The sequence below is a fragment of the Branchiostoma lanceolatum genome, chromosome 8 (assembly GCF_035083965.1).
Source record: "Branchiostoma lanceolatum isolate klBraLanc5 chromosome 8, klBraLanc5.hap2, whole genome shotgun sequence".
NCBI classification, from domain to species: Eukaryota; Metazoa; Chordata; class Leptocardii; order Amphioxiformes; family Branchiostomatidae; genus Branchiostoma; species Branchiostoma lanceolatum.
The window spans coordinates 3,197,336-3,210,230 of record NC_089729.1 but is presented as its reverse complement, the minus strand read 5'-3'; the positions used below and the strand labels follow the sequence as shown (position 1 = coordinate 3,210,230).

General features: G+C 42.2%; 1 protein-coding gene across 3 annotated transcripts in view; it reads left to right on the top strand.

Moving 5' to 3' along the window:
* LOC136440369 (polycystin-1-like) overlaps positions 1-12,895 on the top strand; it is a 55,420-nt gene that overhangs the window by 26,541 nt on the left and 15,984 nt on the right. For all 3 annotated transcript variants that reach the window (XM_066436379.1, XM_066436380.1, XM_066436378.1), the window contains 6 exons: positions 321-485; positions 1,858-2,492; positions 4,616-4,940; positions 9,833-10,044; positions 10,517-11,230; positions 11,547-11,802. In XM_066436379.1, coding sequence (XP_066292476.1) covers positions 321-485; positions 1,858-2,492; positions 4,616-4,940; positions 9,833-10,044; positions 10,517-11,230; positions 11,547-11,802 — 2,307 coding nt within the window. The remainder of the gene's footprint in view (positions 1-320; positions 486-1,857; positions 2,493-4,615; positions 4,941-9,832; positions 10,045-10,516; positions 11,231-11,546; positions 11,803-12,895) is intronic.

The following is a 12,895-nucleotide window of genomic DNA, read 5'->3' as shown; positions in this document are numbered from 1 at the left end:
ACCTAAGGCAAGTTTGGAGTAGATAGGTAACCATGAATCTTGATAAGTCATGATGTTGCTAGGCTTAACTATCTGTGGTAAGATCTATGCTGACATCAGACCTTTCCTTTTAACTTATGTGATAGAAGATCGGAAGGAAGGTTTCCCTTACAGTAGTTAGTCTAGATGGGTCATTCATGAAGTTAACGCTGCATTATCCATTTGGAGTATAGAATAGAAGACAGAAAGTAAAAAGGAACCAAATGCTCAAGCAAGTTTCCAAGTACTTCAATTTGAATCAGCAGACACGAATGCTAAAACAGAGTGCACTTTACTTTCAGAATGGGCAGAATGATCCCACCGCGTGCGATGTCATTGACTGGACTACGCTGCAACAAAAGAGCCTGGTGGCCATCCCTGCAAACACACTGCCTCAAGGAACTACTTTTCTCTTCAACCTGACAGTTGGAAAACAGGACCGTGTCCCGCAGTCAGCACAACAAACGGTATGTCGTCATATTTTACATACATTATCATTACAGTAAATGATTTCTTTCACTCATTTATTAATAAGTTTCAAGTAGTTTCAACAGAAATACTGAAATGTTAATGGGAAGACAAACTGTACAGAATTGGGGTTGCTGCAGGCAAACTGAAGAAGGTAGGGGGTAAAATGGTAGTATGATAATCTATGTTTTCATATCATGCACAATGCTTTGTTTGTTTTTGAAATAGCTTTTGGACATGTGATATACCTTTAACTTCTGGTGTACTTAACATTACAAGGTGTGACAATAACATTGACAAATGATCCAGGTAGCCTCAGGTGTTGACTTCTTTTTAATAATCACCTTGCAAAACTAAACCGCAGCCCAGGGGGCAACAGTATCTGAAGGTCACCAAGGCTCCTTACCTTGAATGATATAGGTCAAGTCATGTTTGGTATGACAACAATCAGGCAGTCTATCGTTGGCTGATGTTGTGTGTGCCGCCATGTTGGTGGTCTTGTGGCAACCCGCAAGGTCATTTCCATCTGTGTATGTTTCCACTGGCAACATTGTCTGGCAGTATTGCAAAGCAGGTGTCTGATTTCTCAATATTTGTGCCTGCCTTGTTGTTGTTGGCACGCACACCTGTCACTCAAATCTGCCCGCCGATTAGAACTTTATCAGCCCATAAGGCAGGAAGGGCTGCATTTGTTTCTGTCACGTTGACTGTCTCTGAGACGTGTCATCTCCTAGGAGACATGCTACAGCTATGTTGTCTCTGTTGCCAAAAGGCCAAATTAGCTAGCTTGGGTACTTCAGATCTGACTGGGTTATGATGTTTTGGGCTTTTAGCATGTAAACCCACACGATCTATCCACAATGTATGATCTAAAAATGGTCATAGTACAGAATTTCAAAATGGTTCAGGCATTTCTTCACAAATGCTTGATATTATACCTGCTTGTTTTGTATGAAGAGATAGAACTTTAATGCAACATTAGGATGTTACTATTATGAAAGGAACAAAAAGATATGAAAATAATCTTTTAGAAATGTGAAGTTCTAACTCAAGTGTACAGGGAAAGTTGCTCTTTATCAGTCACATTTTCAAAGCAACAAAACCTGAGAAATTCATTGTAACACTCATAGTCATAAACTTTATATTGTACATGTATATAAGTCCCTAAATATGAATTGTGTGATGTAGTTTTAATCTGACCCACTGATATTATTTTAACGTACTTATCAAATTGCAAGAATCTAATGAAATTCAGATGTGTCCTCTGACATGCCTGCAATATTGGTTTATCAATAAAGATTGATTGATTGATTGATTGATTGATTGATGTGTTTCTCCAGATGAATGATTGTGATTTTCTTATTTCTTCAGGTTGTTGTGAACGTGCAGAACGTCCCATCAGTGTTCATCACCTGTGTGTCCTGCATCTCCCTGAACATCATGACCATCAGCGGGAACCAACACGTCACCCTGAAGGGGGAGTGCCAGAACTGCAACCCGGGTGCCGAGTACAAGTGGGACGCGAGAGCAGACGACAACAGCGTGTTGGAGCTTAGTGAACACACGACAACAACGGGATACAAATCTAGGAACCTCGTCCTCAGGCCAGGTGCTCTGGCCAGTCATGGTTACACGTTCACCTTGACTGTAACCGATGGTTCCCAGCATGGATATGCAACCTTACACCTGGACCATAATGAGCCCCCTAGCGGAGGGCTGTGCACTGTAAGTGCCAGCGACGCAAAGATCATAGCATCAGACACTACAGTGACCTTTGACTGCTCTGGGTGGAATGACAACAACAACATTTATGCAGACCTGTTGACCAACATCGTTGTCATGAGGCAGACAGGGCAGCACACCTATGAGTCTTTCCTGCTCTACCGGGGCACACAAAACACGTACCAGTCTACACTGCCTGTGGGCCTGGAGGAGTGGAACTTCAACGTCAGACTTGTCATCCTCGTGGAGGATCGTCTGGGTGGACAGGCGGAAGCATTCAACAGGTAACAAATTTCACAAAATTTTGGGTCTCTTGTGTTATAAGCTGAATAACAGGGCTAAGAGAGGGACACAGCGGCATCCCACATGTGCCATCCCCCCATATTTGGTGGGGCCTTGATACTACACTTGTACTGGCAAATACTATTGACAATCTGACTCTATAATCAAGTTTCATAAAGTCTCTTGAAAAAACGCATTTTTCTTTTTTCTGTCAGTATAGAATGAGAATTAACAAGCACATCTTCCCTATACAGTACTGTATCATCCAGGTTTGTAGCCTCCATAGTAGGTTCTCTGGGCCTCTTTTTTACTTTTGCTGATGACTTCTTTTTGTACTGGGTCGTTTCTGTAGCCAGCTCATAACTATTAACCTTTGAGGCTGAGCGAACAGCTGCCCCTGAGGCCAAGAGGAGGGCCAGGAAAGCCCGACTTCTACAGAACTGATCGAAAACCCATGTAGACTCGCCATACTCTGTTCGAATGGCTGTCAACACACACATTAGGGCCTAATGGTTATGGGCTGGCTTCACAAACGACCCAGTACAAAAAGAAGTCATCAGCAAAACGTGTATTATAAGCCAAGAAAGGATCCAGAGAGCCTGCTATGGAGGCTACCAGGATTACTCTCCAAGCAGAGGAGGGGTTTCGGCTGGTTTTTGACGTGTTTCTAGGCGTTTTTGTCGGGCTTTCTACCTTGTGGGTTGGCTGGACAAAAAAAGAAAGACAAAGTAGAAAGCCTGACAAAAACGCCTAGAAACACGTCAAAAACCAGCCGAAACCCCTCCTCTGCTTGGAGAGTAACCAGGATTGAGTGATGGGAAGTCTGATTGAATACAGGTGGTTGGTACACCATTAACCCGCCCCCTGGTGTGGGTGCATTCATGTGCTAAATTGTCAGCATAGCAGAACTCAGCAGGGGGACGGTTAAAGAACAATAAAACAGAAGCATGTTATTTGATTAGTTCTGTCAGTATGTTTGCTTTGCTAATTAGATGATTATGATGGACAAAAGTGTCCTGCTGAGCTCAAGTTAATAATGAAGCTAATTAAAGACTTTTGTAAGATAATTGCTCTAGAGATATCGAAACCCTCAAAAAGGCTCATGTTGGCAGGGAACAAAAGGTAGCAGCGCTGGGCACCTGAACAGTGACTAAGGCTACCGGGGTACATATTGACACTTTTTATAAACCTTTAGGGCACATCCTGGTCTAGACTTATGGAGGGATTATCCAACATGGTGCAATTGGATTGTACTGTTTGTTTGAGTGACCATTGGGTACAGAAATAGAAAGCAGAAGATGAAGTTTTGATAGATTCTGAAGTAGAAGATCTGAGTTGGGAGACCGTCTTGCCTATCATAACTAGAAGTTTTATGAAGTGTGCTTTGGCCACACCATTTTAATTTCTTGGTTAACGGAATTTAAAAAAAAAATGCTAGATTGGAAAATCAACAGGAAAACAGCATCTCAGAGGAAAGTTTGTACTTTGGTGCACAAAATTTCAGGGAGTGAACAGGGTCAGGTGCAAGTTTTCACCCCAGCCTTCTGTTTTCATGATTTTTTTGTTGCTAAAATTATAAAAAAAATCTGTTAACCAAGAAATTAAACTGGTATGGCCCTTGTGTGATAACTATAAGGGTATTGTTGCACTAAATCATAGACTGGAACATACTTGTGCTGTGTAGTTTGTTTTATGCTTACTGCTCTATAGTCATGTAGAAATACAATGTAAAGCCAACAACATCCTCACTTTGACTATTCTAGCTTACATAGGAGTCATCTACATTGTAAAAACTTAGACGGTTGGAAGTTTTTGGATTCTTTTTGGGCTACACCATTTTAATTTCTTTCAACAGGATAACAGAATCTCAAAGGAAAGTTTGTACTTTGGTGCACAAAATTTCAGGGAGTGAACAGGGTCAGGTGCAAGTTTTCACACCAGTCTTCTGTTTTCATAAATTTGTGCTAAAAAAAAAATCTTGTTAACCAAGAAATTAAATTGGTGTGGCCTTAGCTGTAATCTAACAGATATATAGCACTGCAGTTAAAAGATTTTTTCATATTGATTCGTCATGCGAGACGTGTTGATAGACATGTACATGATCTATTTCTTTACCTATGCACAGCACCATGGCTGTGGAGTATCCAGAGAAGGCAGACCTGGGTGGGTTTGACACTGCCGTACAGTGGCTGGCCAACAGAACATCTACAGACCTACAGACTGCTGCACAGGATGGCGACATTCAGCTTGTTCTGGGCGCAGCGGTTGCCTCGGTAACGCTCCTGAATGAAGAGTCGAAGGTGGCCTGGGCAAGGGATGCAAATGATGGGGAGTTTAGTGATCGGGAGAGTGTCCGCAGTACCATCATCAACACGGTGACTGCACTGTCAGGGTCCATCACTACCAAGGAGGATATCAGGCAGTTTGCTGCTGTCCTGTCATTGTGCACGGTGAGTTCATCAAGGCATTTTTCAGACATTTAAGTGATAACTAATTCATGTAAAACATTTTCATCAATTTCATATCATGAAGTTTAGATTCTCTGGAACGAAGGGGTGAATTTTTGTCTGACCCAAGAAGCGAAGTTCTGTCCCGGGATGGGTCCCCAAAACAGCCCTTACCATGTATATACAGGAAGCTGGAAACGACTGTCAAGATAGAATGCTTATGAAATTTATGGTAAGGTTGGTTTTCTGTGGTGTGCTTCAGTGTTAGGTAAAGAAATGAAAATAAAAGTACAGTAAAGGTTCATAATGCATGTCAAACAGGCTGCAAGCATGCGCCAAAATAAACACTTCAGAAATACAGTACTAGTTTTTGTGTTAAAATCCTGGTAGTGTCTACAGATGCAGATTTTCATCCTCTAGACCTTTCTGTATCCAATCTGTCAACACCTCTGTCAAAACAGAACCCCTGGGGTCTTTGTCCATGGTTTAGGTCTGAGCAAACTCTCTACTGAGCAGGCCCAGGAACAAATCCCTTGGACACACAGTGTCCCTTAAAAACACTTTATGCCAACAACAAAACAAGTATTGCACACAGAAGCAACATGAAGTCACGAATAACAGCTTGTTTAGCTGCTTCAAGGAGCAGCTTGAAATCAGGATTTCCAAGCCTCGTGGATCTTGAATGATTGCGATGTTCTTACTTCACAACCAAAATCAAAACTAGTTGCAGTGCCCACCACATTTTGACAACCTTGTTATGCCCAGAGTATGGCAGCAGGCATTCTGTCGAAACGTTGACACTGGGTTCAAATTTTGCTTGTGAAATGAGAATACCGGTATTATAAGGATAACTATCAACCTGATGAAACTATTCAAGAATCTCATGGATCTTGTCTGGATAAGGCGACACCAATTCAATTTCTTGGTTAATGGATTTTTAAAAAATCTTAGCAACAAAAAAAATCATGAAAACAGAAGGCTGGGGTGAAAACTTGCACCTGACCCTGTTCACTCCCTGAAATGGTGTGCGCCAACTTTCCTCTGAGATTCTGTTTTCCTGTTGATTTTCCAAACTAGCATTTCTTTAAAAATTCCGTTAACCAAGAAATTAAAATGGTGTGGCCTAACAGCGTACTCTGCAGCTATGTCAAAAGAAGCAGAGTACAAACAAATCCGACCAAAGTTCAAGGTCTACATGTAGTACAGAATACCTCTTTAATCTTTTAAGTATCGATGCCTTATTTACCATGCCTGGATGTCTATGGTGTGTTATCTGATAGCAGAATGTTGGTTTTGACACATTTATCTCAATTTTTGGTCAGCTGTGGTCAGTTGTGTATATTTGTAAAGAAGTGACAAGGATCTAGACTCTACCAGTCTCCAAGGGTCGCTGGGAAAATAGTAGAAATTGGCCAAATAGAGTCAAATGTTTGAAGGGAGTCGGCTACGGAAATAAGGTCAAATTCCCTTCAAACATTTGACTCTATTTGGCCAATTTCTACTATTTTCCCAGCGACCCGCGGAGACTGGTAGAGTCTAACAAGGATCCTAGGAGGCAGTTGCCTAGACAGGCTGGTTGTAGGTCCCAAGGGTCATTAGGTAGAGCTCCTCCTCCCTCATTTATCCGATTAGCTGGAACTATTGGGGCTAATGTAATCTTCTGTGTATATTGCCTGTCTGTGGATGATTCAGGCACTTTTTCAGTTTAAACAGATAAGAAAAGCAATGATTCTCAGTGTTCTCATCAGGATTTTTTCACAGCAAAGGGGCATCCTCCCCTGGGAAATTTTGAACTTTACACCTCTTAAAGACATTGTTCCTTTCATTTTTAGGGCTAAAGTTGATGAAATAAAGCCAAAGTTTTTTACTTTTGCATCAAAACAACATATAAGATGTTTTGAACCAGTGTTGGGGCCAAAATCACAGCATAGGGGATACAAATCACAGCGTAGGGGCCCCCGATGCTCAACTGCCCTGGCGAGACCCCTGATTCTTCACCATTTTGATCTTTTTTCAAAGAAAAAACAACAACTCTGAAACACAAACACATTGTCTTGAAGAGGATTTACAAAGTTTTTCTTTGTACAATGCAGTCATGTTGTAACCAACAAGAAGGAGCCTATGGTTGCTAGTTTGTTCCAGTACAATGCTCTTTTGGAGTTGTACAAGGGAAAGGTTAGGTCGAATCTGTTGTGAAAAATGTACTGTACGTGCTTTCCTACAAAAAGTCCAGTGCTGTAGCAGTGTGGGAAGACCAGAAACTCAATCCCACTCTCTTTCATGTAGAGGCGGGGACTCTTGAAAAGCTTGTTGAAACCTGGACGATGTCAGGATTTCTACACAAAAGAAACTGGAGAAGGGAAGAAACGTTAGTCAGAACAAGGCCACAGAATTCAGTTGTGTTCTTAACCAGGACCTTTAATAGAAATCTACACCTCGTCAAAGGAACCCTATTCTTCTGGTAACAGCCTACTGTTTTTACCCACGGTTTCACGTATCGCAGTTGAAGGCCTGTACCAGCCATCTGTTGATAGCGATACAGGATTGCGAAATCAACGCTGATGTTCGGCTATTCTTCCAGTGGTGTGAATGTTCTAGAGGACACTTTTCGGTGTAATACGAAGAATCTCTGCAGTACTATGAAAATAGGAAGTACAGCCAAGAATAATAAGTTTTAACCTCCCAGGATGTCAGACATTTAGGTTGTAGAAAGTTGTGGGTGTCTGCCGACGTCGCTTTACATCTAATTGCAGAGAGAAAAAGAGAACATGTCTCAGTTCTCCATCCTGTTTGCTATGTGTTGGGTGACCCACATGATACTTATGGGAACTGTTGGTTTTACCTGTCTCTTGAACTTTCAGTAAACAAAAACTGAATCTTATCTAAGCCACTCTGCCTGATTAAGCTAAATATTTGTCTTTCTTCTAGTACCTGTCTAAAGTCAATTAAGACCTTGTTGAGGTTGAATTTGGTGACATTTGTAACCTTTTCTGTGTACCCATACCACACCGAATCAAACATGGCATCATTGTGGTATTGTTTGTGTAGACATTCCCTTGATAACGCCAGAAAGTCTGCCAATCTCCACGACAGAAGACACTTGTACCATAACAAGTCTGTTGAGTCATCTTGTCATCACTTTGTCCCTCACATTACATAACTGTACATTAATCTTTGATGTAGGGACCACACGAGTGCCAATTCTGTTCCTAAGGAGTTTTGCAAAACTCCCCTTTGGTTTAAGACAACACTGTTTCTTTGAAATATGTTTTCAATCCATCAGATATAGCTAACTTGGTATTCAAAAGACGCTGGTTGTTTGCCATGTGAAAGGAGGTACATGATTTTGTTGTTCTGTCTGCATCTCCGTGACCCCTTTTCTTCCGGTGAGGAAAAAGAAAATGATGAAGATGTCTGTCATCGAGTCAGATTCTAACCTTTATCTGGACCAAACACCTTCAGTGCTTTTCCTGTCCAGGGCCTGTGTCCATGAAGAAAGCTCAGCCCTGCCCTGAATAACTACCCCACAATGAATGTGCGTCATTCCCCTTTGTGCCGTCTGTTTGGTCTCAGATAGGTCCCCTGCACCACTGCAAAACCAACATCGAACCCCGCCTATCAGAACATTCTCGTATCTGGAGCAGCACGTCGTCTGCTTTTCATTTTCATTTCCTCGTGACATTCTAACCCGGCGTGCATTGATAAGCTGCTTTGAAAAACTCTGCAAAGTCTACTTGTGCCGTTTGAGGAATGCACCTGTAACAGCAAAGTGGGGGGAAAGATCCACAGCTTTTTCATTTCCCGTCCGGTGTGCTTAGGCCACACCAATTTAATTTCTTGGTTAATGGATTTTTATTTTCCAAAAAAATAATTCTGAAAAAAAAATAATCATGAAAACAGAAGGCTGGCCCAGCCTTCTGTTGTCAGGATTTTTTTTTTCAAAAATTTTTTTTTTTGGAAAATAAAAATCTGTTAACCAAGAAATCAAATTGGTGTGGCCTTAGCGAGCACTGACACGCTGGCACCAGTACTGCACAAACCAGCCTGTGTTCCTTCCACACAATCGTCCCCGTCACACATTCCAGACTGGCATTAGATCAACAGTCGGGAGGCACTAAAGTGTCGGTGGAGTTTAAAAATTAACATGCATCTGCCATTACTCAACATGTTATCACAATTATTTGTACCATTGTGCTATCATTTTGTAAGCTATCGGTAAATGGAGGTATTGCAATATGGGCAGTCACAAGACATCGTTAATTGAATTAACTTAAAAGAAATTGATTGTTCTCGTACAGTGTTCCATTACAAATGTGTCAATGGTACCTGGTCACTGAAGGGGGCATGCTACCAGAGATACTTACCTTTATTCTATCATAAGTTGCAGAAAAGGCCTAGAAATATTATACAGTATTCCCATGAGTTACACAGTGTACATTTAGTACCTGGTATACTTGATATATACTCTACCTTGCCATACATGCATGAATCATCCAACCAACTTGCCGGGAGCAACCACCTGTCTTCAGCAACCATTTTTGCACAGTCCCTTGAGTGGTTTGACTGTAATACTACAGGATATTTGGAGTTTCTTTTAACACAACCAGGTAATCTCACCTGCTGACGTTTCGGTGTCTGTCAGCTTCTGACTGGAGTACTGCTTCTCACCGCTATAAATAGCCGATGTAGGTGGTGCTTTTGCGGCGAGAACGTTGTGATGTCTTGCAATTTTCTTCTCTTGGGTCTCCAAGTCACAAAGTCTTTTGACTGTTGTCTGTCCACATGCTTCTCTTACTTCCGAAAATAATTTCATCAGGTTGGTAGAACATACTACAGTATACTATCTGAAGTGTCTCCCTAGCCACCATGTAACCACTCCCTGTGGCCACTTGCAGATGTACCCCAAGGAGATGATAACAGAGAGCAGCCACCGAGGGATGACCAGTGTGCTGGAGGCCTTGGTCCAGATCCAGGAGGAAGAGGCTGAAGAGGGCCAGGCTGTGGACATGGACACCGCCACCAACATCATGAACATCATCTCCAACGTCATGGAGGCAGCCAACCTCAACATCCATGAGCCAACCACTGTCATCTCTGTTTCTTTCAGGTACCGTAAATCACTTTAATATAGCGGCAGGAAAATATAGCGGTTGGGGGGAAATGGAGTAGGTCACGGCGCTTAATTTTAACGGTTTGAACAAACATTACTGTCCCAAATATTAGTGATCAAATATTAGCGATGATGAAATTATAGCGGTTGACTAGTGACCGTTAAATTAGCTAAAATTAAGTTACAGTTAACAAATCAAGAATTACAGTATATATTAAAGCTCGTTGTAGCCTTATCTTGATCTTGAGACAACCACAAATTACATTACACAGAAGTATGGAATATATGGTTAGAAAGACTTGTACCAGAGCTTGAGGTTTAAGCTTATTCAGCTTGTGCATGGTCCAACCATTATTTGGCATTTATTGCACCATCAGAATAGTGCTTTCACTTTATTAGTCATATTGAATATCCTTTGGTAGAAAATGATTTACAAGACTTAAGAAACAATTGTTTGTTTGCCTTACAGTGAAAGCCACAGGAAGTCAGTGGTGACCGATGCGTACAACCTGGCGCCCAGGTATATCAATGCCCTGCTGAGGAACAAGGTGGAGGGTGAAGAGGACCTAGTCATCACTGCATCCGCCGTCTCCTCACGGTCCAAGCTCACGCAGGCCGGCGTTGTCAGCACTGCCCAGAACATCAGCGGCAGTCAGTTTGTCGTGCCCAGCGATGTGCTGGGTTCATCTTCGGAGGTGCTGAGTCAGATTGAGCTAGTTTTCGACAACAACCCTCTCACCTGGGGTCATCAGGACGTCATCTCCTCCCAGACGATGTCCCTGCAGTTCGCCAAGAGCGATCAGACAGAAGTGAGTGTCGACAACCTGTCCGAGGAGAGTCAAATCAAGGCCTTCATGTTCAAGGGCGGCTCACGGAACAAGTCGATCATAGGGGGCAGTCTCGTGGGCAGTCCTGACTACAATCCCACGGAGGGGTTGAGCACCACAGACGGGGCCATTAAGGCCGGTGAAGCTGTTAACGCCTTCGTCAACATAACAGACTGCAGAGGGGCTCTATTCATCCAGGTCAGGTACAACGAAACGGTCGCAGGGAGCACGGAGGATGATCAGTCAGTCACTGTCGTGTATGTCGGGACCACCAACAGGACCCTGGTGCTGACACAGGACCTCATGAGCCATCAGACAGGCAACCACCGGGATTACACCTTGTTCTTCCCACCAAGGTGAGGAAACAAAATGAACAAGGCAGTGATAACCATCATATTAGCCTTGTATCATATCAAAGCTGCTTGCTTTAATTTCTTTTTGCTTTATCACTTTCGTCTACCATGTATGTTTAAACCATGTACTGTATATATTTCACTGTTTATGTCACTTACATGTTAGTTAGGTTTATGTTAAACAACCTGTATCTAGCCCCTCGGGGCACGAATGTACAATAGAGGTCTTCATTCATTCATTTATAATAAGTAAGAGGAAGAACTACCTCAGAACTTGATAACAACACACATTGACCTTTCCACCCATTGCCTATTCCAGTGAGCATGCCGGGATGTCACAAGTGAACCTGACTATTACAAACAACTACCAGAAGCAGGGAGTGCAGGTGTCTGTCGGGCTCTACTGCTCCTCCTGCCTGTACTACAACCCGAGCACTGAACAGTGGGACGATGTCGGACTGACTGTCAGCGACGAGTCCACTGCGACTGTGTCTGTGTGCTACACTTCCCATCTCACCTCCTTCGGGGCTGTCGTTTTACTGCCGCCCAATGCCATCACACTGGAGGACTTCCCAGTAAGTTTAAGACTTGTGGATCTTAAAGGCAACCAATGCAATATTAGGGCCCCAAAAAATGGACATAAAAAATGCTGAAATCTTTATGGTAGTGACATTTGTTTAACACATATGTGTAATAACTTCATACTTCGAGCATTTGAAAACCGTGCAAAAATCTGTACGATGATCCCCTTAGTTTCGCGAGCCTACAGAAACTCCGGCGATGATTTTCAGTGAGTTCTCATATCACACCGACGTTCTATTTTTGCATCATAGACGTCGCTATACATTGTGATATTGTTGTTTGATCTAATCATGTATAGAAATGACTAAATAAATTGACTTTCAAAATCCGATTTTCGGGCCCTAATACTGCTTGGGTTTCCTTTAATTTCACCGTGCAGTGACTTATATCATAAAGGCTGTTGTGAGTATGCCAATTGCTTCACCAGCCAAAACCCGGGCTAAAAGAAGACACACCTGCAAATTGCAACTACATATATCTCAGTATTCATTGCCAAGATTCAGTTTTTGTTTGGCATCACCATGGTAACTGATCATTGTTAGTGCGATGTGATCATGGGTAGTTCCCCAGCTTTTGTTGTCAAAATAGGGCTTAAGTCCTGTAGGGGCTTCAGGACAACACCACAGAGATTATGCTGGTCACGATGCGTCGGGTGGACTTGCTACAGCTTGACTATGTTAACAAACAGAGGACGTTTCATAAGTAAATACCTTTGAAAACAAAAGTCCATTCTCACGAGTACTCGCACAATGTACGTACATTGCTAACACCTATGTTAACTTGAAGTCTTTGGACAGAGACAAAAAAATTCTTTTATCAATAAATACTGCACTGTACATAACTAGAACTTTGCTCATTTCATGCCATGGCTCTTTCAAATGGTGACTTCTTTCATTATTCTGCTTCTGTACCAAATGTCTCGCTACAGTACTGTTGTAAGTTTTATCTTCTCACATTTCTTTGATACTGTAATTCTTGTTTGTTTCACTGTAACTTTGTGTTCACAGTTTTCACTGTCACCTCTGTGCCGTGAACTTATCATCACTGTGAAAAAAAAATGCTTATGATTCCTTCACACATCCGTTT